The sequence below is a fragment of the Sparus aurata genome, chromosome 7 (genome assembly GCF_900880675.1).
Source record: "Sparus aurata chromosome 7, fSpaAur1.1, whole genome shotgun sequence".
Taxonomy (NCBI): Eukaryota; Metazoa; Chordata; class Actinopteri; order Spariformes; family Sparidae; genus Sparus; species Sparus aurata.
In genome coordinates, this window is record NC_044193.1 from 4,858,387 (window position 1) to 4,885,685 (window position 27,299).

At 42.8% G+C, this 27,299-nt stretch overlaps 1 protein-coding gene across 1 annotated transcript; it reads right to left on the reverse strand.

Annotated features, from left to right (window-relative positions):
- Nucleotides 1-831: 831 nt before the first annotated feature.
- Nucleotides 832-22,996, reverse strand: lima1a (LIM domain and actin binding 1a). The gene is made up of 11 exons (XM_030423471.1): nucleotides 22,752-22,996; nucleotides 20,159-20,352; nucleotides 18,597-18,642; nucleotides 14,865-15,221; nucleotides 6,412-6,478; nucleotides 4,999-5,093; nucleotides 3,642-3,707; nucleotides 3,468-3,519; nucleotides 3,120-3,172; nucleotides 2,887-3,020; nucleotides 832-2,628 (listed from the first exon to the last, which is right to left on the reverse strand). The coding sequence occupies exons 2-11, from the start codon at nucleotides 20,281-20,283 to the stop codon at nucleotides 1,563-1,565; spliced, it is 2,061 nt and encodes a 686-aa protein (XP_030279331.1). The 5' UTR covers nucleotides 20,284-20,352; nucleotides 22,752-22,996; the 3' UTR covers nucleotides 832-1,562.
- Nucleotides 22,997-27,299: the final 4,303 nt, after the last annotated feature.

Below are 27,299 nucleotides of genomic sequence, written 5' to 3' on the forward strand. Positions count from 1 at the left end.
GTATAAAGTTGAGAGGTCTGTTTTATTGATGGGATGTGTCTTGTTCTTTTTAATCCTGCAGACATATTTGCATTTTCCTCGGTGCATGTGGACAATAAAGTTATTCTGTTCTATCATCGCAAAATATGATCCTGGAGGAGAAACTAACACAGGAGTGAGTTTGAGTATTTGGCGTTTTTTTGTACGACAGATACTCGCTGTGTCTTTGGAGGAGCATTTGAAGGCCAATTAAGTCACAATGCCGCAATAAGGCTGCCCCAATCCAAAGGCTCCTCCAGATGCTCCTTCTTTGCCCTCTTTTTGGAGGATGCACCGCTACGACCTTTCGTGGCCTCACATATCCCAAGATTCTTTGCACGCCTGAAAAATAAGAAAGAAAGAGAGAAAATGGCGACATCGTGTGGCGTAGATCGTCACTTTCGCGGGACTGGGCGGCAGAAATCGTCACGTAAGAGTAAAACATCTGGTGACGCAACCAGGACCAGGAAATGCTCCAAAGGCTAGACCGTCACATTTAACAACGGCTGACGAGGTTAACAAGGTCTCTCTGAAGGACTCGGCCTTCGAAGACCGCAAAGGACGAGTCCTTAAAAGGACGCAGACCCTGAATTGAAACACAGCAAATCTGACTTTACAGGTGTGTAGTCGAGATGAAAATGAACCGCTATCTGCACAGCTAACTGAGCTAACAGGTGGCAAATTCTTACATGTTGCACCTTTAAGTTAACGAGCATCATAAACACCTGAACATGTCAGCAGCATCATCGTGAGCAGGTAAAAGATGATATCAGTTAAAAGAGCGTCAGTCAAATTAAATAACGTACGAACACATTTTGTATATAACAATTTATTTCAACAGTAGCAATCTAGGATATTTGGTCCCCTGGTTTAAAAACAGAACAACAGTTTCAGATCCAGTTCTCATATAAAACAAAGTGTGTTTTTTTTTTTTAAAGTTGAACATGAACAGACAGAACGGCAGCTGAAAAAGAGAAATGACACAGAAATAGTCAAAAACCATCCAAACCCCATTATTTTGAAAAACAGATCAAAGTGCTGTTTCTTCTTTGAGCTTTCCAATAAATGTGACTTCATGAAAAAAGAGGTCGTTTAGATGACCAGAGCTACGACGGCTGTGATAATCCCACATCTCCATAAAATAAGACCATGTCATTTACACACTAACAGCAGTTTCAAGCCAGATTCAGTGAAAATAGAAAGTCTTGTACACAAAAATAAAACTAGTCGTCTTTGTGTCGCAGCTTTCGCACATTTCTGTTCTATAAAATATTCCTTACATGGGCGTAATTTTAAATATTGTACATTTTAAAAAAAAACAAATTGTGTCAGAGCGACACGTTCTCCAACAGGCGTGGAGTCGAACTTTGTGGTAGGAATGGCTGTAAAAGGTTTCAAAGTGTTAAGAGAGGCACGAGTAAGAGTTCAGTAGAGTTCACACTAGAAACTGCAGCAGAAAACGTCTAAAAATACGAAGGAATGGCGAGAAGTCTTCTAAAGTGTCCATGGCGGTCGTCTTGTTGGCCTAGAGCGGATCGATCAGTTTATACGTCCTCTTCCTCCTCTTCGTCCTCGTAGTATCGGTTTCGTTTGATCATTTCCTCCACAGACAGCGCCTCCTCCTCCTGCTGCTCCTGCTCCTCCTCCTGCTGCTGCTGCGGCTGCTCCTCCTTGTCATCCACCTCCTCGCTGTCCCAGAAGCCGACATCCTGAGACGACCGGCTGGCCTCCACCTCTCCGTCTGTCGGCGAGTCCTGATGTTTCAGAGACGGCATCTCCTCCTCCAACACGCCTCCATCCTCCTCCATCTTCTCCTCCTCTTCCTCAGGCTGTGCATCAGGAGTGTTGTCGTCCTCTTTGAGATGGTGCTCCGGCATGTTCTCGTGCTCCTCCTCTCCTGAGCTGGTGTGGACGTCCACGCAGCTGTCTTCAGTGGGCGTCTGGCTGTCTGACGACTGGCCGTCGTGCTGCAGCTCCATGCTGGACGGTTCAGGACTGAGCTGTCCGTCGTCTTCAGGAGGAGGTGGACTCTGTCTTCTGGCCTCCCCGGCAGGAGTGTCGCCGGCTTGTCCTGCCAGCGTGAAGGGCATGCTGCGCTCCTTCAGGGAGGAGGTGCGGCGCAGGCAGGGCGTCTCTCTGGCAGCTTCGGGGGCGGAGGCGTCCTCCTCTGGGGGCCACTTGGGTCGGAGGGGCTTGCTGGCGGAGCCTCCGTCGGTGGTTGTTGTGGCTCCGCCGCGGCTCGGCGTGTCCTCCTGCTCTGATCGCGGCGGCCAGGAGATCTTCAGCCTGCGGGTCTCAGTGGGTCGGTCGGACTTCTCTGACGATCCCTGTCCCAGAGCCTCCATAGTGGCTGTCAGCACGTTGACTTTCGCCAGCGGGGAGTCCTCCACACTGGGGCTGTCCAGGTCTAAGGCCGGGGCCGGGCTCTGGATCTTTGGCTGGGTCTGAGCGTTGGACTGAGGCGGGGTCTCGCCGCCCTCTTTGCTCTCCCACAGCTCTTTGTGGGGCCGATGGCCGAAGCCCTCGTCGTAGTTGCCCTTGGCCTTGAAGAGCTGGCAGAAGTGCGGCTTGCAGTAGACGTTGTTGTGCAGCGAGGCGTAGTTCGCCAGACTGGAGGGGGAACAAAAGACGTGATTAGAAATGTTGTGGCGAGGTGAGAAAGTGTTTTTACCCTCATGCCATCAGACTGTTAAATGTCGGCTGATGATCAGGTCGTAGTCTTCACATTAACAGTAATGTGCTTCATGCATTTATTATGTTATATTATATCCAAAACCTCAGTGCTGTCCTCTAGTAAATAAGAACAAATGCAAAAAGATGAAAATGGCTCCTGAGTAAATATCCTCAGTGCGTTGGCGTCGTCCTCACCTCAGTTTGGTGTTGCAGTGCGAGCAGCGGAAGCAGGAGCTGTGGTAGACGTGCTGATTGGCCACCAGCCTCTCCAGAGGATAAACCGTCTTCAGACACGACACACAGGTCTCCCTCACCGGCAGGCGGAAGCTCTGCACGCACACACACACACACAGAATAAACTCATTAAATCTCACGTAACATACATATATGTGTACAGTCTGTGTGACGGTGCCTCTGTGAAGACTCACTTTGGAAGTCTTGAGCTGAGACGAGGAGGACGCGGGAGTGCCGGTAGCCGAGCCTGTCGGATCAGAAGATGACCAATGTAAGAATAACGGTAGTGACGTGGTGTGAACACCAGGTGGAGCCGTTTACATGTTTAATACAAAGAACTGACAGATGATCAGGGATCTAAAGTCGAGCAGTGGATAGAGATCTCTGAATACGAACAAAATGGATTTAAAATAATGAACTTCAGGTGTTTTTTCATCACCTACACCAAGATAAAACACTGACGATGGTCCAATCACTAAGTTCTGATCAGAGGGGAAAATTCATGTCATCTAGAGAGTAAGAAGAGCAGGAAAGTAGATTACCGTTGGTCTCCGGGGTGAAAACTTTCCTGCTGTTTGGTTCAGACTCTGGACTCTGTAAACAAGAGAAAGAGAGGACGTGAACGCAATCACAATGTGACAAAAAAGTCATTTATAAATCATTTAAATCGCTTAAGTGAGCAGAAAAACAGGAGGAACACGACGTTAAAAACTCACCATGTCCAGAGTGCACGGAGGAACGTTCTCCTTCTGCTTCCCACAGAAACCGTCCATCTGATCATTCTGAGGCGAGACAGGAAGTCAACAACAAAGTATAAAACTCTGAACCCACGGAGCTCCTCTGAGACATCACAAACACTCATTTGACCGTCTGAGCTGCCGGTGGCCTGTTTATTTGTCCACCGCGGTGAGATGCTTCTTGGCCGCCTGCAGTCCAGAGCCGGTTTGGATGATTGGATTTGACTACAGGACGGGCGCAGTGAGAGCTGCTCGTGCCAGGAAGATAAGTCGTGTGTATAATGTTGAAGTGAGCTCAGGTGCTGCGGCGCTATACGACTTTTATCTTGCGATTCCTTTAACGCAACTCTGTGGGGTCATTTGTTAAAAAGCACTTCCTGTCTGGTAAACTTTCAAACCGCACATCCACAAGTTTGCATCGCAGGCTTGTTGATCTTTTCAAGGTTCCTGCCTGTTAAATTTTAAATCGATTCGTTTAGTCAGTAATTAGATTAACTGTCAGACATTCTGATGAACGATTTGGGTCGAGTATTTTTAAGAAGGGAAGAAAAGAGTTAAAAATCTAATTCCTGCTCTTCAAACATGAATATTTGTTCTGGTTTCTCGACTCCTCTGTGACAATGAAGTGAATATCTTTGGGTTGTGGATGAAAACAAAAACATTTGAGGACGTCAAACGATTAATCAGGACAAAAACAGACGCTAGCTTAGGACAGTTTTTCATCGCCTGCTCATCAGAGATCGTCAGGTCTAATAAATAAATAAATAAATAAATAAAGAGTCTTGAAAAGTTTGTGATAACTTCAAATAAACTAAGCTGATGTTAATAAACTTCTCTCTTGTCTTACAGGATCAGCAGTCAGGGACAGGCTCTGATTTGCAGTTTAAGCTGAGATCATCAGTACAAAAGTAGATCGCCTACAACATCTTTAAACACCAATCTCCAGCGACACAAGCAGACCGAGATGACAAATCACAGTCCTTAGAGCGTCTCGGTATTCGCTGTAGCCGCGACATGTAAACTCTGCAGCTACACAATAAGTGTTTGTTTTGGACTGAGGGAAGTTCCTCCAGAGCCACAGAAGACATTATAACTGTTTTTACATCCTGAGCAGTGAAGACGTGGCAGGTAGAGTGTAGTCTTTATATATTAGAAAGCAGGAGCTGAAAGCAGCATTTCCTAAAAGTACTGTACTTAAGTAAAGTACAAGCTGGCCGCCTCAGAATTGTTCTCGAGTGTTTTTCATTTCATGCCACCACGAAAGGAACCGGAGGAATTATTCTGCAGGAGATTACAGGAGTGAAACATGTGGTCTTTGATGGACAGGAGGACTCACGTTGACTGAGGTGGGAGAGACTTCCTGTTTGGAGATGGCAGCTTGGTAGAGGGCCATCCTGTCCCGGAGAGGAGTGGACTCTGCAAGACTTCCATCTGGAGCAACACACACACACACACATAAAATGTAAGAATGTCACAATCAAACCAAGCAGCTTGGCTAAGAGTTCTTTCACACTGGTAACAGACGCTTTAATCATTTTTCCTCTCGCACGAACTCAGTTTTTACAACATCTGCATTATGTAAAGTCAGTTAATGGTTGGGAAAGTTTGGTGACTCTTTAAAAATCGCACGACAAATGTTCCTGATGAGGATTCATTTTTTTTTCCACCCGGTTCAGCCCGAGTGCAGAATGTGCTGGTTAGTCACGCGGGCCGCGGACGGGAACAGGAGGTCAGGAGTCGTGCGCAGCGAGGAGGGGAAACAGAAGTTTTGTCTCTTCCTGTCTGCTGATCTCAGAGCTGCTTCGGCCATCTGTGTCGTCACTTCTTGAGTATTTTTTTCTACTTCTGGGAAGGATGTAATCCATCCAGAGGAAAGCTGGACGACGCTCGCAGTTTGTGACCCGTAGAAAGGCACCAGAGAACAATGCTGGACGTGCTGACGAGCTGAGACTATTAGAGCTGCGGACGTTTAGGTTTCAATTTGTTTCTAAAGCGGTTTTGATCTACATATCCGTGTTAACGGATGGAGACGGTGGTTTTACTGATGGTCTCGTTTGCCGTTACAGGTCATTTATAATCATCCGAGGAATCAGGAGACTTTAATCAGTTTGATTTCATCTTTATGTTTTCTGTACCGGGCTGTTTCTTCTGTGGGTCTAATTCTTGTGAACATCGTATCTGAAGAACACCTCGAGGTGTTGGTACAGATGTCCACTACGACTCCAGGATGATATTTGATGTCCATCATGTCACGTTCTGGTCGTTATTCAGCGCCACAGCTCTGGAACAGCAGCTCGACTCTTTGGTTAAAATGTTTTCTTACACCTATTTTTAGGTTTTATTTGAGTTTTGGTAAATCCTGATGAACAGACAGGTTTTATTCATATTTTAAAACGGGGTTAAAACGGTGAATATTGGACTTTCCTTTCATGAGTTGGACACAAACACGACTCCAGATAAACGCTGTTAGCAGGCCGAGATTGTACAGTTGTTGTTTTTGTGGCTGGAAACAACGATGATCATAAGACTGGACCAAATCATTGAAGCTGACGGCAATGTGTTGTATTTATTGCTGTGAACTACATGATGTGGGTTTAATAATTAAGTTTAAAGTGCACTGGACTTTTCTTCTTGTCCCAGTGTTTTGCTCATTGTTCTCGCTCCCTTTCCCTGTCCCCTCGTGTCCTTTCACCCCTCTGATAATGAAAAACAACTGCCAAGAAACACTTGGAAACACTGAACTCTGTACCTCCTAGTAGCTGGTCCATGTTGGCTGGATTCCCGCTGCTTCCTCGACTTGTTGGCTCCCTGGAAACCTGCAGAAAAACAAACAAACACAGAAGGTCAGATGTGTAGAAAAATAGGGCAATAAAAAGACCCAAAAAAACCAACAAACAGCTTTCGACGTGTCCTGCACGACCTGTGAAATCACTCGGACAAACAGAACCATCTGATGCTCACATGTTTGCAAACGACCTGGAAGCAACGCCGTCGACCAGGGCGATCGAAGCGTGGAGGAGCAGGCGGACAACGCAAGACGAAGAATCAGGGAGGCGTACAGTAGAGTGTGTGTGTGTGTGTGTGTGTGTGTGTGTGTCCCATCCAAACCACTTTAATCCCCTTATGAGCTCAGAAAGTCGGAGTCTCAGACGTCTCCGTCTGTTCGCAGCAACTCAGCCAAAACAAACTGAACTGATCATTTCTCGGTTGTGGTTTTACACTCGGACCGTCCGTTCATACATCTGTTATAAAGATCAATCAGCCAAGATGTCTTCTTAAGACTCCGCCTCAGGATTTAATACGTCTTAAGTGTATTTAAAAATCCGTAACTTAAGAAACTGAAGCTCTGAGAGCCACTGACATTTGAATTTAGTGTAAAAGGAAGCTTTATAATTAAATGTTATTAAAATTAGTATATCCAATTGATGTGGTGAAGTCAAGTCTGCCAACAAGTCAAACTCCTCCCACTGCCGGTCCTGCCAACGCGAGGACGCACGTCGTTCTCCTCCAAGTACAGATTACACAATCAGAACACGACTATGACGCTGCTACTCATTTAGCCTTCGCTCTGTGAGAACCTCAGATGACTCCCAGCATCTTAGATCTGTTCAGCGTTGCGTTCAAATCCTCTAAAAGTTGTAGCTCCCCCTCCTGCAGGTTCAGCACCAGGTGGTTTCAGGAGGCGAGTTTCAGAGTGTTCGCAGGCTTCAGCAGGTAAAAAAAAGTCGGGAGATATTTCGCAAGAGAGAACAAAAGCCGAGGTCGAGGTGAACGCGAAAAAACCAACACCTGGAGGTTCAGACATGTTAATACTCATCAGGTATTGCTGAAAGAAAGTGAATTATGGTTCAGCTCCGGGAACATGTTCGACTTCGCCTCAGTGGGCTGCGTTTTAAAACTACGCTCAGATCTAAAAGCTGCAGTGACCTTATTATTATAAGTTTGTGACCTTCTTTATAAGAGAACACCGATCACTGAAGTTTGAGCCAAGAGTCACAGACCAGGAAGTAAAAAACGCAGAGAGACGGATCAACACATTGTGGGTTTTGGCCTTTTCATGAGATTTATTGATGGAAGAAATGCGTAGAATATCGCCAGCCTCATCCGTAACGTACACGATGTCTGTATCTAGCTTTAAAGCTATACTTAGTTAAATGAATGAGACTCAAAACCACTGAAGAAAACACTGATCAGATCTCCTTTTAAGTTTATACAGATGTTTGTTTACACATCAGCAGATACGGAGCAAAACGATCATTTACCTGAAGTCGTGTTTGTGTCGAGTCTCTTTTAGTTCCGTATTGGCCTCAAACAAAACTCCTGAGAAAACATCCGTCTCATTGGCTACCTGGTGAACACAATGGCGCGATGAGAAGCTAACTTTAAATGTCGTCCGGTGTTTAGCAGATAACGTGCGTCAGGTTTTAGAGGTGTGGACGAACAAACGTACCGAGAGTGAATTAAAAGAATAAAGTCGTGGCTGTAGAACCAAAACACGGAGCTGAAAGATGCTAAAGATGCTTAAGATGCTTCTTTTCACAGGGCATAAAGTCATCAAGTCTGTAGAGTGCACACCTCCACCTGAGCCCATCAGTCCTCCTTTGCACTCACTAATAGATACCAGCCACATAAATACGCCAGATGTTTTTCCCATCCAGATCCGTGTAGTATTCCCTGAGTAATATACAAGAAACTCCCCGTCTCGCAGTGATGGAGAACGTGAGGAATAAAATCCTGGATCCGTTCTTTTTAGTATCTGGACCCACACCAGGAGTTAATGGGGTCCAATCTGGGCCGAGACTCGTCTTCCATCCAAGTTTCCTGGAAATCTGTTCAGTAGCTTTTGTGTAACCCTACTGACCGATGGCTGAAAACGTCCTTGGCTGAGGTAATAAAAGAATATTGATTATAGCAGATTTACGCTCGCTGACTCTTAAAATCTTAGACTCTGAATTTAAATTGAACCCTTTCTTGTTTTTTAATCTGGTGAGGATGAGCCAAGACCATCAGATGATGTCATCTCTGAGGGCGAGTCTTTACCAACGCGTAGAGTGAGTTACTCCTAAATAATACATGAATTATACACAACACACACCGACTCTGCGTGTTAATCCCACTTCCTGCACACATTATGATTCAGAGTGTGAGAGAGATTTTGTCTGAGGAAAACCTCAACAAAGGAGACCGTCACCATCATCATAATTACGGATCTATTCCCGAGGGTGGATTATCTTCCAGAAACTGGAGGTGCAGCCTCCATGAGAGGGGGGGGTGTCTGAGACTGGTCTGCATGTGTGTGTGTGTCTGTGTGTGTGTGTACATGAGGGGGGGGCTGTAAACATGTTTGGGTCAGCGGGATGTAAAACAGGCAGCCGGGCCGTGCGAGGCCAGGCTGGGTCTCAGGAGGCTGGATCAACGGGCTAGACAAAGAATCTGTCGTTAATCCTGATACTATTAAAGCTCTCATTCAGACCGACAGACTGACTTGCAGTTCCCCTTATTGACTCCACCCCGCCCCTGAACACATCACACACACACACACACACACACACACAAAGACAATCCCTGCTCTTACATTCATACCAAAACAAAAAGAGAGGATGAAGGTAACTACAGGATGAATAAAAAAAACCTTTAAATGAGGTAATATACTCGACCCAGGCCACACAATAACACAGCTGAAAGTGAGACACAGATGAAAGGAGCCACTGATAAAGTTCGCCCATGAAGTGGCCTTTTGAGAAGCTGTTTTCATTACAGGCACTTTGGGGGGAAGAAAAAAAAAGAGAGAGAGAGAGAGAGACTTCTTTCAGCTGCAGCGAGAATCAGAATAACAGAGAAGTCAACAAAAACAGACAGGAGAAGTCAAAAAGTAGACAGTCTGTCTGTCTCGGAGCGATGGAGCCGAAACCTGTTCAGGAGGCGAAACAAAGAAAGCAAAAAAAAGAAACAACCATAGCTACCTTCTCGTGCAGGCGGACGGAGAGAGGAGGAGGAAAAAAAAAAAGGCCACGAGGGACAAAGAGTCGGCGGAAGAGACGAGACGAGTAAAGCCTTCAGAGGGAGTGTGATCGTCTGACTGAATCCGAGGAGGAGGAGGAGGAGAGGCGCCGACTGAGCAGAGCAGCCCGATCTGGCTTATGACAGGGGAGATGTGGGGTAGGGCCTCTGGTGATGGTTCAGGGGAGGAGGAGGAGGCGACACAGGGAGCAGGTGCTCCAAAAAAAAAAAAAAAAAAGAGGGGGTGCGACCGGATGAAGGTGGAGATAATGATAGGAGAGGAGGCAAAGTGTGCCATGGTGTGTGCCACCCCCCTTCACCCATCTGTGTGTGTGTGTAGTTTTAATATCATTATTTTTTGGGGTGTGTTTTTTTTTACTGTCACGGTCCCCCAGCCTCAGAATAAAGCAGCCGGCGTTCAGGGTGGAGTCGTGAGGGAGAAGAGGCTGGTGGAGGAGCAGCTGGTGCAGGGGGGTGACAGTGGGAGGGCTGGGCTGGGTGGTGTAAGTGTGTGGGAGGGAGGGAGGGAGGGGTTGGGCTGCTCGGCAAGAAGGGTGAGGGTCAATTAATTTCAGAGTGCCTCACGCTCATGATTCACCCGCACCAGGGGAGGGGAGGGAACGCGAGAGGGGGGGGTGTTCAGATCTGGGCCGAGGGAGTCGACAGCTAACGTTAGCAGCTCTGCGCTACCTGCTGGTGTCGCAGCCTCACACCCAGAGACAGAAACAGTCTGTTTGCAAATCAACAAATCCTCCGAGAAAGCGAAAAGTACTTTAACGTCAAGTTCTAAAGAGTGAATTTTCTCCGTTACGTTTCACCATCTTCTTGTAAAGCTGCTCGAAATCTTCTTTTCCCTCCGAGATTCGTCTTTTTAAATCTCTGTAGAGGTTTTTTATTTCATTGATTGATGATCGCAACATTCCTCTGAACCTTCCTTTGCATATTTTGTTTGTTACTCGTGTATCTTTGATGTCTACATCTTACTGTGTTTCAGTACGTGTGCAAGAGAAACCGGTAGGATAAACAAAGTTGTCTGAATCTGAATCTATAATGTCGGTAGTATGTGCAATCTCTTTTTTATTAGATTTGTTTTCACTCGACATCATAAAAAAGAGGCTCATCCTTTAATGATCTCGCTTATATAAAGGATTTAATGATTGAAATCAAAAGAGTAGGAGAGATAAAAAGTCTCATCTGATGACGGCGCTAAATAAAAATAAATTAGGGACCAGGAATGTTTCTCCAGTTCATCCTGAGGAGGATGTGAAGGCCTTTGAACACATTTCCTCTTAATCCATCCCAAGAGAACATGATTGCTTGTAGGTCGTCGATACTTGAGTTAACATATTTCAGTCTAGACCGACACTGTTGTGCCTTTTTACAGGGGAAAAAAAAAAAAAAGAGGGGGCGAGTGGAGGTCGAGGTCTTTGATGATGTGGCGAAGAAGGACGGAGGGGTTGAGAGAGAAAACAGAAGAAGAAGAAGAAGAAGAAGAAGAGGTGGACAGAGGGCCGAGGAGCAGAGAAGTGGACGACAGGGAAGATTGATGAGGTGGGGAGGGGAGGTGGAGAGCTTTGATGGCCTCGGGGAGGGAGACAGCCTGAAGAGGAGCAGAGTGCAGATCAGCTGTCTGCAGTCATGAGCCGACCAGCCTGCAGCATGACATCATCTGCGCTGTGAAGGGGGGGAAGCCCAACAAAAGGGAAGCAGACGGCCCGGCCTCGGCTCTACAGTGGACGCCATTGTGAAGGGCCTCTCGACTTTGTGTCCACAGAACTGTAAAGATCTTGTGCGACTAGTTTTCCAGGACTTCCACCGAAACAACTCCTCCTTTTGGTAAGAAAACTATGCAGCGCTGAAGAAAAAGACTCTCCGGCTCCCCGCAGCGCTCCTGATCTCACTGTTAAACTCAACACTGACCGCCTACGTGGGCTTTTTTAAAGAGGGGAAACAAAGCGCGGTTCTAACAGACTACAGGTCTCTGTTTTTTTGCCAAGAACCGCTCCTTTTGTTGGTACTGGATCCCATGAAATCTCAACAAAACCGTCTCAGAGTCGAAGGATAAATCTGGTGGGATTCTTTGTTTTTCTTAGTCTCAACAAATCCCACGAAAAGAGCGAGAACCAACAATGAGTTCCTCCTACAGACAGGCATCATCTTTCTTCTTCCTCTGACCATGAAGCTCCACTTTTGTTCAAAACTATTTAAAAAAAAAACATATCAATGAGCCACATGACATGTTTTCCTCTCATATCTGCTGGAAGAACTTGCTAGCGATCGAAATGTGTATTAATCCGCGTCTGAAAATAGTTCCCAACAAATGCAAAATGTTCTCCTGTTTGAGGAAAGTTTGTGAAAGAGAGAAAACCCCAACATATTTTACATTTTGGGAGATTTGTAATATCTTAGTTTAGATGAGAACAGGGTCCGTACACTTTTTTCAAGGTCAAATTCAAGCACTTTTCAAGCACTTTTAAGGGTCATTTTTAAGATTTTCCAGCACCTTATTGCTGGGGTGAAATACGTATCAAAGGGAATATATATACTTGTGATTTTTTTTCTTCACTTTTTATCACAGTTATGTACACTGTATCATGTTGTAAACATCTAAAATTATATTTTATAATAGCAAAAACTTCAGAAATTAATTATCCAGTCTGATCCCAATTTTGTGAAAGACACAGAGTTATAATGTCAAGCACTTTCAAGCACTTAAACTAAAATCCAAGCACTCTTCAGACCTTGAAAACACAACATTGAAATTCAAGCACTTTCAAGGATTTCAAGCACCCGTACGAACCCTGAAGATTGCAAACGAAGACAGTTTAAAATGTAACGTGTCAGTTCAACAATTCAGCTAATCAGTTATTTAGTTAGTTTTTCATAAAAGTAATCTGTACGAACCCTGTGAGAAGATCAATGAAACCTTCAAAGCAGCAGGACAGTCATCAGCTGATTAGCGTAGCATAAAGACTGACAGTAAAAACCTCCATTTACAACCTCTGGAGAAAGCCAGGCGAGCTCTGTCCTTCTGTTATCAGGTCATCTGATAAGCTAAGCTAAGCTAAGCTAAGCTAAGCTAACCGGCTGCTGTGTGTAGCTCTATATTCTTATTATACATGTAAGTGGTATCAAATTTCTCATCCAACTCACGGCAAGAATGTGAATTAAAGTTTTTTCTCAAAAGGGCAAACTATTCCTCTAAAAACTGCAGCGTTTGTTGTTTGTGGCGATCAGAGTCGTAAGGTCAGGCAGCATTAAAAAGATAAAAAACTCAAAATTTTTTTGAGATGAGATCTGCTGACAGCGAGAAAAATAAACAACATCCTCCTTACGCTTTAAAAAATGCTCCACGCACGATCGGTGATGGGTACTGTTGGAGCCTGTTCGCCTGGAGGACTCGTTCTTGCTGATAAGTAAAAAAAAAAAAAAAGATTTACAGGAATGGACGAGCACAGATTCTTAGGAGTGGCTTTGTGCCCGAGGGAACTGGCTCCGAGTTACAGGAGTGTTATTGGAGATGCAGTCTGCTCGCTGAACCGCTCTAATGAGGCTTTCTCGGATCTGCTGCTGACAGCATCCAGTCAGGGAGACTCTCAAAGAAAAAACAGAAAACTAAACTCAAAGAGACTCTGATGTGTTTGTTTTTACTCCCTTAATCATCCCATAATTTAAGTCACCGACTCCTCACATAGTATTTTATTCCATTTCTGACGATAGATTCCCTGAAATCCTACACAGTGGACCTTTAAACTACTCTCAGCACTCAAACTGACATCTGTTACTTCTTTAAAAGCCCTGTATTCTTAATTTAACGTCTTAAAACGTCCTAAACTCAATAACTTCAACCTGACATGAGCGATTTGTTGGCGCTTGGGAGCAGCGGAAACCTCCTCAAATATTTTTGGTTTCTTTCCTCCTCACTGACGGCTAACTGAAGATCTTCGGGTTGTGGACAAAACAAGACATTTGAGGACATAAATTGGGCTTTGGGAACCAATGATCACCATTTTATGGGCCAAACAACAAATCTATCAATTGGGAAAATCTTGAGTATTGTTTCTGTAAAAAGAAATCTGTCTTTTGTTCGCCATTTTTGATCTTGGACAACAATATCTGTACATCTTCTTACGTCATTTTAAATTTTCCATTAGCAGTACTTGCCTCTCATCTTTGTATGTGAAAGCCTTCTTGGCAATAAACCTGATTCTGTGTCAGTCTGTGTGGTGATGTGCAGGCAGCGTACAGCGAGTTTTTAGAGCCATTCGGCAGAAAAACATCAGCCTGCTACAGAAGAAAACCACGCGAATGTGAACCAAAAGAATTAAGTTGTAGTAAAATCAAATCAATGATCTGATAGCTCTGCTCACGTGATCCTTTGTTACATAAAAATCTTTACTATAGCAGCTTAAACGATCGTGTTTCCACTTTTTCCTGATCAATTATTTAGAGTACAGTGAAAACGACAAACCACACAGCATCTCAGAAAAATCAATCAGGATGACTCAAACCAACTGACTCCAAGTCAGCGGTGCTTGGAAGTTGTTAATTATATAAAAAACACTGAAAGCTGAAACAGCCGTTTCCTTATTAAAAAGCGCCGTAACGACCCGTAATGTTCTCTTCCTGTCATAAATGGGCGCCCTGTGTGGAGGAAACAGCGCGGCTGTTGTTAACGTGTCACACCTCGAGTGTGAGCGCTTTACATTCTACACGCTCTGAGCAAATGCATGACTGGACGCTAAAGACCTCGACTTTTATGTTCCACAGAAAACAATTAGCTGCCCGGGGCGGGTGATGGAGCTCCAGTCAATGATGCTTGTCGGGAGGATGTGCAAGTCAGCTGAGTGTGTGTGTGTGTGTGTGTGTGTGTGTGTGTGTGTGTGTGTGTGTGTGTGTGTGTGTGTGTGTGTGTGTGTTGGGGTGAAGGATGGTGAAGTGAGGCGGCACCATGTGACTTGCAGCATGACAGCACTGGAGGGCTTTGACCTCAGCATGAGAACAAGAGGACTTTTTTAAAACTCAAAACTCATCGCGATCCTTTTCTGTTTGAAGAGTCTGAAACTTTCTCTAGTTTCAACTTACACCTCATTAACTTCTGACGTTCAGGAAGTCACACACATGAAAAAGAAAATCTAAAAAACACCTGATCAAAGTCTAAAAACCTGCTGGTCGTCGTCGGTGAAATGAAATAAGACTTGCCTTGTCGGCCTCTCCTCTCTCAAACATCATCTTGAGGCTGGTGAGAGGAACGCTGGGCTTCTCCGCCTCGGGTACTTCAGCTGCCGCCGCCTCGCGTCCCTCTGAATCTCTGCTGGGCTCCATGTCAGTCAGGTCCTCGGGTAGCTGGCTGGAGTTGGTCTCGCTGGTCTCGGTATCCTCGTCCTGGGAGAACGTGGTGGTTTTCAGAGAGGACTGGTTCTGGATCTGCGATTGGCTGATGTGGGTCTGAGGTTGGGCTCTGTGGCTGGACGGCTGCTCTTGTTGTTGTTGCTCCCAGCGTTTCTTTAAAACACTCAGATTCCCGCTTCGCACTGAGGAGGGTAGAGGTTCTGCAACCTGTGGGGAAAAATAAACATAAACATAATTTTGAAAACACAGAACACATTTTCATCTGGACTCCGTCAGAAGATACGTCTTTTTTAAAATGCAACCTTTTGAAAGCATAAACCAACAATGTGTGAGTCCGTCTCTAAATCTCTGACATCAGTCGGTGGCCTTTTAATTTTTAGTTGATCGACTGATTAATTAATTGGTTTTGTGGGTCATTTTTTTCCCCCCAAAAGACAAAAAAAAAATACAAATCTTATGGCGACCTAAATATTCAAACCTCAAATACAAAAGTTGTAGAAATTCAGTCACCAGATCCAACAATTAGAAGTCCAGATGTAGGAGCAGAACTAACAATCATTTTCAATGTGAATAAACCTCTTTAATGTCGCGATTGATCGATTGTTTGACTATAAATCACAATTTACAAGATCCTGGAAGAACAAAAATGATCAAACTACAGAAGACGAAGCATCAAATTCTGACATTTGAGAAGATGGAACCATGAAAATTTTACATTATTGTTGAACTATTAAAAATAGTTGACAGCTAACTTTTTGGCAGTAATAATTTTAAAACAATGACTCAAATAATCGTTTCAACACAAAAGGAGGCCAACACTGATTCTGTACGAGTGTCAGCTTCAGGATTCAAGACTGGATGATAAAATATTCAAGCATAAAAGCCCAATAATTGATTATTTGTCTAATAAATGTCAGACAAAGTGAAAAACAACCATCATAGTGTCCCTGAAACTCAAGTTGAGAGCTTCAAACTGCTTATTCGCTCTTAACTTTCACACATCATCATAAAATAGTTGCTGATTAATTCAAATTCCTGTTGAAGGACTCATCACTTAATAGACTTTAACAGCTCTAAAGTGATGTTTGCCATGAAACCCACAAAGTCCATCATGCAGATGTACAGTACGCAAGAAAAGACTTTACATAAAAACAGAACAGCGAGGAAAGTCGAGAAGATAAACTGCCAAACCACGCAAACAGTCACACAGCAACAATTTAAACAGGATGACTCACTGTTTCTAAAAGGCTTTGGCAGAGAAGACGCGCACTGAAGGATGCTAGCTGCTCTCTGAAGCTCTCTGAAGCTCTCTTTAAGTTTGTTCAACGTTACAGCCTGATCCTCCAACACATACAGTAAAACTACACGCGAGTTTTCATGCAAGCAAGAAGAAGGAAAGGAGAAAAAGACAGTAAAAAAAAGCGAGGAAACAGAAACAACTGCACACACACAAAAAAAAAGACAAAGAGCTGCTCAGCATGCACGTCTAAACCTGGATCTGCTGGACACACAGCTGGAAAGACTCCTGAAGAAGAAAAAAAACACCAAAGAAGAGAAGTTTAAAAACCTGAACGAGAGGCTGAAGAAGACCCGGCTGTCCAGTTGGCGTTTGTGTGTCTAAGTGTGTCTGTGTGTGTGTGTGTGTGCTGGCCGGTTTGGAAACGCTTGCAAGCCGTCCCAGATGTGAGAGTCTTGAGAAGTGATCAGAGAAGCAGCATGAAGTAACTTAGCCCACCCCCTACAACACACAGAGGGAGAGGAAGCAGAGAGGGAGTGAAGGGGGCGAGGGGTGAGGGGGGCGAGGGGAGGGAGAGAAAATCAGAACCAGAGACAGTCAGCGAGGGGAAAAAAAAAAGGGAAAATAAGTCCAGGAAATGAGAGAAAAAAGGTAAAAAAGAGGGAGCGAAGGGTGGAAACCTAAACAAAAACTTTTCACAGAGACTGAACCTGGATGGATATTAATCCTCTGATAAGCCTCCTGGACTGTTATCTCTGCCCCTGTTTGTTTTCAGGGATCAGATTCACCAGCAAGTCACTTTAACTTTCTTTTCCATTCAGTTTATTCACTGATGGACGACAGAGAAAAGCTTCCAAAGATTAAACAAATAACTGGAAAGTAACCAGCGACACACGAACAAGTCACAACAAGTCACAGATAAATAAAAGATAAAAGATAAAAGAGTCTACTGACATGATACAGACGAGTAAATCTGAGGCTGATCGGACTGTCACTAGTTTTAAAAACAAGTTTATCCGACTCTTCAGCACAACTACAAACACAAATTTACAATCAGAAATCATCAGGAGCGAATCGTCTTCATGGCAACCGATCGAATATTTCAAATGTTTTACTCAAAAACCACAAACGTCAACCTCATGGTGGCGCAAAACAGAAAATAATAATCAGATGATCACCTAAAGTCAGAAGAATTCTCCCTCTTTTTAACTGTTAATGTCTGAGCAAATCTTTTAAGTCCATATATCTGAAAGGTTACTGAGATATTTCAGTCAGGACCGAGGTGTGAGCGACACCGACCCTCAGAGCCAAAATCAAAAAAAAGGGAAAGAAAATACAAAAAGGTGCATTAAAGCAGCAATCTTCAACGTCATACAACTAACAAAGAATCAAAAGAATATACACTGAACGCCCCTAAAAGCTCTAATCTCCGTTTAAAAAGCAGAAGAGCAACACACCTACCTGAGCCTGTAAAGAAGCCGTCTGACCTGCACCTCCCTGCTGCGCTCCATCCCCACCGACACACTCGTCCTCTAGACACTAACAAGCCCTCCCACACGGATCAGGTGGGACGGAGGCGTCTTGTTACCACTGCAGCATGGCAGCACATGCAAATATGGCTCGCCTACTTTACCTGCCGGGAGTGTGTGTGTCTGTGTGTGTGTGTGTGTGTGTGTGTGTGTGTGTGTGTGTGTGTGTGTGTGTGTGTGTGTGTGTGTGGTGTGTGTGTGTGTGTGTGGAGACGCTGTCGAAGCAGCAGATGTCTCATCTTAAGATGAGTGTCTCGAGATAAAAGCTGTGTTTTAGTCTTAAAAGTGCAGCTTGTGGATCAACAGGTAGGAAGCAACAACGCTGCAATTTTGAGATAATGACTACAAACTCTCAGGTTTGTTTTCTGCCAAAAACATATGCTGGGATTTATGCGATTCTCCAAACTTTATGAAGATAAAGTCTTGCATATAAAACTATCAGGGGAGCGAGCGAGCGCGTCAGCCCTGTCTGAGCATGCCCACACAGTCCTGAGACGAAAACACCTTATCAGGGAAAACACACTACGGTAAAATACCAGCGGGGGTGGAAATATGTGAATTACTCAACAGATCAGGAAGTAGCACCTCCATCAGCGTCAACACGCTGCTGCGACAAATACTCATAATGAAAACAGAGAATTTCATGTGTTTTGAGTTGAGAGTCTGTTTGTTTTGCTGCCGTTGTGTTTTTCATTTTGATATCTTCTGCATATTTTCTGCACTTACTTGTGATACATTATTTACATGTTTGTACAGGATCTGCATACTTCTGCCACTGTGACACCAGAAATGCTTAATATTAAATATGGTACCTACCAGTTTCTTCTTCTCTGCACTGCCTTCCTCTGCTGCCATCTGGTACCTGAGGAAGAGAAAGAAGAGGAAGTGAAGTTAGAGAACATTCATGGTCAGACCATCATCACAAAACGGTGACACAGCACACAGCAGCTGGTCCACACCCAGGAAAGTATTAATGCTCCAAAAACATTTAATAAATGTCATGTGTTCAATGAAAGCTGGATGGAAAAATCTTCAGCCCACGTCGGGTCACGCAGAGGGGACAGGAAGTGGATTCAGTGTCTAATCCACTTCTGCTTTGTAACTACAGACGATCTGAACTCTATTGTCCTCCAAAGTCTCAAGTTGTAGCCTCAGAAAAGATCTTTGTCTCACAGGTGGTTCAGGGAAATCCTGCATCAGCCTCAGAAACAGCCAGGTAGTTGTTGTTTTTTTACTGGGTTTAAATTTAGTTCACATTGAAAACTTTGAATCTCAATATTTGCTTAGATGTTTGTGTCATAAAGCAGATTTTAGTTGACAGAATCACAACTACTTGTGATAAAAAGAGGTTTCTCTGTTTCCAAGTTTGTATATAACAATTGTGCCTCACAAAAAAAAACCAAAGAGTTTGTACAGAAAACATAAAAAGATGCCCAAACATCCGAAGGGAAAGTATGAGAAGCTGCAAAAATGATATGTTCCATCTGCACGTGTTCCTATAATTTGTCATGATTTGTCGACTTTTGCACGCAGATGCGTTTAAAGAGCCGCTGAGAAGTATCAAGTCTGATTTAAGGGTTCTTGGAAATGCTCTGAAGTAATGGATCATACAAAGCAGGGACTTCTTGCTTAATCTAAGAATGATTATTTCCAAATGGAGCTAATCAACTTATGTGGGGAAAACTCCTGTTGTCACTTTTGAAAAATGCGGTAAAACTCATTTTAATTCTAAAGAAAGGAGCGCAGATCATACAAATCTAAACATTTGAAAGCCTAGAAACATGTTTTTAATCAGCATATCATGGAGAATATGTTCATATGCTGCAAGATTTGTGAAATCTAAATGATTATTCTATATTTAAAGGTTGTGACATGCATCTGAAAACAAACTGGACTGTTTTTTCTCTTTCCACAGGAAGGGAGAAACATACCATCAGCTGTAAATTCCCGACCCACAGACAGAGCAGCACTAACTCCTAGTGGTCGGATGGAGAAGGTGCAAAGAGGAAAACATCCTTCCATGAAAACACCTTCTCAAAGATATGAAGTTACTCATTTCTGAATTAACAGGTGATCGGGGGAAACCCTGAGCGATGAGGCACTTCTATTATGAAACAAAACTGTGTCTGTGAACCAGACGTGACACAAGCACAGCTGGAGGAACTGGTCGGGTCAGAGGAGGTGATAATGACAAAAAGAAAGAGGAAACTGAATCAGCTGAGGAGTCAGAAAGTGTCACGAAGAAGATCTGTGACCCAGTTTCTGATGAGAAGAGGCAGCAGGGTGAGGTGACAGATTTTAAAAAAAGGCTTATCTGCTGAGTGGCTGCTGGTAAATTATTCAACTCGCAGCGAGAAGCGAGCAAAGGCGAGACTTACTTGGAGAAGCGCTCTGCGATGGCGTTGTTTTTAGCCCGGGTAGAGACGATGGACATCTCTTTGGCGGTGACCCTCAGCGACTGGGACGCCCACTGCCTGCGGCCGAACGGAGCGACGGAGGCCATGTTTGTTGCACGTCTGAGCGATCAATCTGTCTCGTCGGGGTGGCTTTGGAAGGAACACGCGTCGTAACTCTGAGAGGGCACAAAAAAAGGAGGAGGAGGAGGAAGATGCTGAGCCAAGTGGAAACAAAACAAAAAGGCAAACGAGTGCTGGTGGCGAGCTGGTGACTCTACAGACTTCTCCTCTGCAGCTGTCGAGCTTTAAAACTGCAAGAAACACCCTTCCTGTATATCTAAATTTGAATAACACCCTCCTCCCTCTGCTGAATAACCATCAGACTTACCTCTTTGCTCCACATGTGCCTGGTTAAACAGAGGCTTTAAAACTCAGACGTGCCAGTTGGGCCTTTCTGTCGGTACGAAACCTCACCAAAAGGAATCAATACATTTAGCCAGGCTACACATTTGACTGTGTCACCGCTGCAGAATGGACCAACCACAGTCAGAAAGTCAATACAGCGCGTCACGCAGCCATTGACCATCTGCTCTCTGAGTGACAGAGCTCCAACTGAGCCTCCGGGGCGCCGACCAGCAGACAAGACAACTGATACTCACACAAAAACACTCTTGTATACACACACACACACACACACACACACACACACACACACACACACACACACACACACACACACACACACACACACACACACACACACACACACACACACACACACACACAAACACACACACACACACAAACACGTCTCTACCTGCTTGCCTCTTCCGCAACTTTCGCAGCCTGGAGGCGCAGAGCGAGCAGACACACGCAGCAGCGCCGCCAGCGTGCGACTAATAACTGTCATCTGTGAGTTATACACGCTCCGGATGAATTAAACAATGAGGTCGATGAGCGGGTCGGTGACGGCACAGCCTCCGGGGTCCAGACTCATCGGCTCGACGTCACTCAGCAGGTGGACTATTGTGGGATCGTTGCCTATTTAGGACTCGTTAATTTCCTACAACACTGTTTCCTTTGTGTTAAATATCTCCCTGCAACTGGGACCGTTTAAGTGACATGAGGGGGACATTTATGACTTATGACGTCATGCAGAACTTTTACGCTAAATAACGGCGTTATTGCTTCAATTGAGGATTATTTTCATTATCAGTTAATCTTCTGATATTCAGGATTAACAGATTTCATCTTGTAGTCTGTGAAACATCAGAAAAAAGTGACAAACAGCTGCCAAATTAAGTCAAAAGGTGAAAATATTAAACTCTCCATGATATAAAAAACTGAAAAAACAAACAAGGGAATCTGAAAATGTATTATTCACTGAGGTCATTTAAAGGATTAACTTACATTTTGGGAAGTTGCCTAATAAAGGAACACTCATTCATTTCTACAACCACAAGAATTAAAGGAACTGATGCTTCGCATTCAGGATGAGTCTGTTTCTAAATGACGGCAATGAAGCGGTTTTCATTATCAGTATTGATTTGACATGTCGTCCTCATCAGAAAATAGTCAAAGACGCCCGTCAAAGACGACTTAAACCCAATGAGACATCGTACCAAGATATTATATTCTCTTATAATAAAAAAAACAAACAGAATCAGCTCATTCCTTCATGTGAAAAGCAGAAATTCTGGCCTTTATTTGTTTGGGAAATTAAATGAATGACTAATTTTCAGACACTGTGGGTTGTTGCCTAATAAGGACCGGCGCATTCATTTCTACAACCACAAGAATTTAGCAACTGGTGCTCTCCATTCAGAAGAAATCTCTTTTGATGATTCAGGCTGCAACCAAGGAGGATTTCTACAATTGATTAATCGCATTTCCTGAGTATAGTTGGAATGCGAATCAAATTTCCCAAAGCTCAACGTGAGATCTTCAAATGTCTTGTTGTGTTCGCTATAGTTTCTGAAGATATAAAAGAAAAGGCAACAAACACTCACATTTCTGAGGCTAGAAGCAACAAATATTTGGCATTTTTGCTTTTGCCAACTGATTTAAAACATCAATTAATTATCCAAATTGCTGATGGGTTATTTGTCTTTATGCTTTCTAGCCAAACGCCCTTGAACTTCATCTTAAACTCACATCATCACTATGCTCAGTGTCACAATTGTCTCCAAATACAAATGAAGGATATGATAGTGACTTTGACTCAGGTCTTCTCTTGTCACACGAGTTAGATTACAAACAAAGCAGCATGTAAAACTGATGCAGGACATGCAAAGCTGAGTTTTAAAGTCCTGAGTCAACAAAAAAAAAAAAAGAGAAAAAAAAATGTCCTGGACTTCAGTGTCAGCAGCTTTCCCCGAGGCTAAAAGAGCACAATGAGGAGCTGCTGGTGTCTGATTTCAGCTTTTTAAAACATGAAAAGAATCCACGCATGCTTGATTTCAAACGTCTTCACACAGAAAAGAAGCTCAGTCTTTTTTAAGCAGCCTCACATTTTCCATTTTTCCACACAATCAAGTCAAAAAGTGGAGCAAAACATTTCAAAACATCCGCCTACCTGTGGCTTTCCCAGCTGTTTCCACTCCCCGCGTGTGTTTCAGACGTCCACTGCTTGTGTATTTCTTTCTCTCTTCACTCCTCAGCTGCTGCCACCGGCGCTTTTGAGTAGACAGGGAAGTAGGAGGAGTCCCAACACTCCCATTTAACTCCCGTCGGCCAATAATGACGCACAATTCACCTCCACCTGGCAGGTACGAGCTCTCAACCCTCCCCGTCCAATCAGCAGAGCAGCCTGGAGGTATGTGAGGCGAGCAGCCCGCGGGCCCCGAGTTAAACAACATGGCAGACGAGTGGGAGGAGGAGGAGGTGGGGAGGAAAAGGGGGAGGTGGAGAGGGAGAGGGAGAGGGGGGGGAATCCCACAGTGGATTCCTGGAAGCTGAGTGAACTGCAGACTTCTGACTGCCCACTTTCTCACAAGGTCAGGACATGAGAGGATGTGACTCACTCACAATTCCTGGCTGAAAGAAGAAGAAGAAGAAGAAGAAGAAGAGGAGGAGGAGGAAGGGAGGAGAGAGAAAATTAGATGATTATTAAAGATAAAAGGTTTTGTTTGTAAAAGACACAAAAGGGAAATAAACATCTAACCTGTAAAGAATGAGAGGAGAGGAAAGGTTTAGACTTTTTCAAAATCTATATTAAAACAGAGTCCACATGTACAGTGAAATGTACTGGCCCGGTTAAAGATCCAGTTCTTGTTCTGAATCTAAAAGGAAACTTCAGCGATGTGACTTAAGACAAAAAAAAGTGAAAATCAACCAAACATACATGTGTTTAATACAGAAATACCTCTTTTTCTTACTTTCCCTCCGCTGCAGTTCACGTGAAACACAACGAGGAAATGTTTAATTAAACTTTAACTTTGGAAGAAAACCCCTTCAACTCCAGGATAATGAAGGCTGTTAGAAAGAGAATCTTTTTACCGCCTTGTGCTAACATAGCACAGTGTGAACAGGAAGAGTGACATCAGCAAACAAAACCTGTTTTAATGTTCATACAGACTTTTGTTTCAAGAGATTCATCAACATGTGACCCGTCCTGCATCGACTAAAGAGACGCAGATAAAAAAGAATGTCCTCAAATAATCTCTTGTTAGTTACTTGATAATTCTTAAATACAATTATTTCCAGTATTTTCATATTTATCGTTCATATTAGTGCATTAAAATATGCCAGATGTTGTGAGACATCAAAGTATTTTCACTCACTCAAGACGTTTAACTTCATATTCTAGTTAATAGTCATCATTTATTTTGTGTTTGTCTTCAGTGGAAGACCTCTGAAACATTATGATTGTTTTGATTAATGTAAAGAAATGTAAAAGGTTATAAAAATATTCCCAGGTCTGATTCAAGGCTCGGACTGGTTATTGTCCTGTCTGCCTCCCAGTTCTTCAATTTAAACTTGTTTTCAGCGATAAAAGAAATTATTAGGAGTTAATTTTTTTTACCACTTTAATCTGTTTTTATTGATATTCTATGGATCTTTACATATGTGTGTTTGTTTAATTCATGTTTTTTTTGATGTGGTAGTCATTTCATGTTTCAAAGAGCCAGTGTGCTTTCATTTTCTCATTCACTGGAATGAAGACAATGTTTCGTTTACAGTTTTATTTGTGTTAAGAATTCCCCCGACCTGCATGAAACAGATGCATTAAGCCTGTTTGTACACTGATACTTCTGCAACTAAATATATTGTTTACAGTACTCATTCATCCGTCAATTAATTTCTCAATAATTGATTGGATAAATTGATTTTGGTCCCTAAAACATCAGAATATAGTGAAATAACACAAAAACAAAGTGATGTCGTCATGTGTCCAAAACCAAAATATATTCAGGTTTCTATAATCTAAGAGAAGTAATGTTTACATTCTGACATATTAGAAGCCAAAACCATTAAAATGTGACATTTTTGCTTTAAATAATGACTTTAATCACTTATATCACCATTACCATCTTAAAACAAATACGTTGATCCCCTTTACATTGAGGCCCTCTGGGAGTGATTAGGCTCTGTGGCGGCTCAAAAGACTTTCAGCTCCATCAGTGTCACGTCTTTAATCCCAAACACATGATGGCTGAGATTCTTAAGCTCTACAGAGGGTCTGCCTCTCTTCATCTCACCTTTAGAAATTCCCAACAACTTTCCCCGGGATTCCTGAGAATTTCCAATGGAAAAAAAAGGTTAAAGTTAGTTTCGTTTTCATCTTCATTGTTTAGGTTGCGCCTGGAGGTGAGGAGAGGTGAAGCAGGAAGGACTCTTCACTCGAACTGAACTTTCTCTTTCTTTCTCAAATGTCAACACTTAAACAAGCGGGTGAAGCGTGGACAGTATGGTGAGGTGGTTTGAGTAACTCCTGTTTGTCTCTTATGACTGCAAAAATTAATCAATTAGCCGCAACTACTTTGATAATCAATTAATTGTCTGAGTCCTTAAAAGCTAAAAATAATCGGTATTTGCTTCCTTTTATTGGGGGGATGTGAAGTTTTTCCTGCTCATGAATGTAAATCAACTGAATACTTGCGAACATATGGTTATAATTTTTCACAATTTTCTTACAAAAAAATCATTATCCAAATCAACAATGGAGTTTTACTCAGATTTTGTATTTAAGTAGAAGCAGCAAATCCACAGAGTATTACATGTATTCACATAAATACACTAAAAGTGCCAAAAATAAGACTCATTATGCAGAAAATGACCCATTTTAAAATAATTAACATTATATTATTGGATTATATTGATGCATTTTAAGCCTCTGTGAGCTCCTTAATGCTGGATATGGTACTTTAGTTAAAGTATACAGTTATCGTACAGTGTACATTTGTTTATCTAAGGTTTTGAATTCGACCATATAAGTATTATTAAAAATATACATACTTCAAGTTTATATCACGTCTGACAGGGTATAATATTTTGTGAAATTATAATAAAAGTTGTATTCCTTTTAAGGTCACTATAACTGTAACTTAATGATAGGAACAATAATAAGTATTAAGAATCGTAACACCGTGATATTGTGAAACCGTCAAATGTTATGAGATAATATCATCCTATCGCAACTCCACTTAGTAAAAAACATAATCATTTATTAGCCATTATGATTAATCTGACTCTGCAAGGTAACAGAGAACAAACGTACTGGAGTAGAAAATATATTTGACTTGTAAATGTGATGGAGATGAAGTATAAAGTTAATTAAAATGGAAATAATAAAAAAAAAAACTAAAGTCCAAGAAACTCAAAATTGGGCTTGAACTGGCAATTGAAAAGTTTTTTTCCTTGAACATACAATTTTGAAGTAATGTTGACTTTCACGTCTCGTGAATGTCGTGAATGAATGAATGAATGAATAAACTTGTTTTTGATAGTTGCCACACTGAGAAAAACTGAAAGTGATCCTGTTGATTTTACGTGAGCAGCACCAACAATAAAACCACTTTTCCTACCTTAGATTCAGAACTTAAGTACGTGTATTTAGTTACATCCCACCACTGATTAAAGGTTGTCAGTGCACATGTGGGTGTGCTGTATGTCTGTACACAGTGACGTGATGTACATGGAGACTTTATCTCACATGACACATTTACGTACACGGTACTATTCTGTTGATAAAGGCTTATCTACGATCTGAACAGATCCATACACAAACGTAACAGTTCAAGCAGGGACGCACTCATCAGGTATGACATCAGCATTGATCAGCATCTGTCGTGACTCACAGCTTCATTAGGAAAGAGAAAAAGATGAGTCCTGTCTTATATCCAGTCGACTTCTCAGGCACAGAAAACCTGTTTTAATGTTTAGATAATCTGCTGCCAGAACAGACGGATGACGTCCACCCACGCAAACGAACACAACTAGTCTATCATTTAATCTCGCTATGTGTCCAACCCGGCAACTTTTTGCTTGTTCTTCTGATTATTATCATCAGAATAGCTCACGTCCATTCTTGGTTAAAATTCAACACGAGCAGAATTACAAGTTTAGACAGAACGAAAGTAAACATGCTCAGAAGACAGATTCCTTCCCGTGTACTGGGAAGGGAATTTCGTAATACTCGGTGGATGTTGTAATATCTTCAGCTAGGGGGAATCCAGATTCTACCCATGAAACAGAGTTCATAGAGTCACAGGAAGTACCACTAAACAACAAGTACAATGTCTTTTGTGGTTATAGAGGAACTGTGTTGAGTCTGGCAATGCCATTAGTGCTGGGAGTCTAACAAAAAGACGATGCAATTTGTTGCACTTTGGGAAGAAGATCTTGTGTTCTTGAGGTTTGACCGATATCAGAAACTAAAGGTCAATATGTCTCAGCCTCTGACGCACTGAGTTCGACTTTTTTTTGCAATTTCCCCAATTGTATAAAACACCAAAGTTGCCCTTTAAAAAGAGAATATTTAGCCACACTTGCAACACACTGAGGCTGCATACTCATTTCAAAGGAAACCAACGTGTTTGATTGACAGAAACTGAGGTCAAAAATGTGTTTTTATCTTGTTTTTTATCTTGATTTGGTCTTTGTTAACCTTCATATAAAGTGT

Coding starts and splice junctions, on each gene's coding strand:
- lima1a (XM_030423471.1), bottom strand. CDS start 20,283: ATGGCCTCCGTCGCTCCGTTCGGCCGCAGGCAGTGGGCGTCCCAGTCG. Junction 18,643..20,158: donor ATCGCAGAGCGCTTCTCCAA/GTAAGTCTCGCC, acceptor TCTCTTCCTCAG/GTACCAGATGGCAGCAGAGG. Junction 3,520..3,641: donor CTCCGTGCACTCTGGACATG/GTGAGTTTTTAA, acceptor TCTTGTTTACAG/AGTCCAGAGTCTGAACCAAA.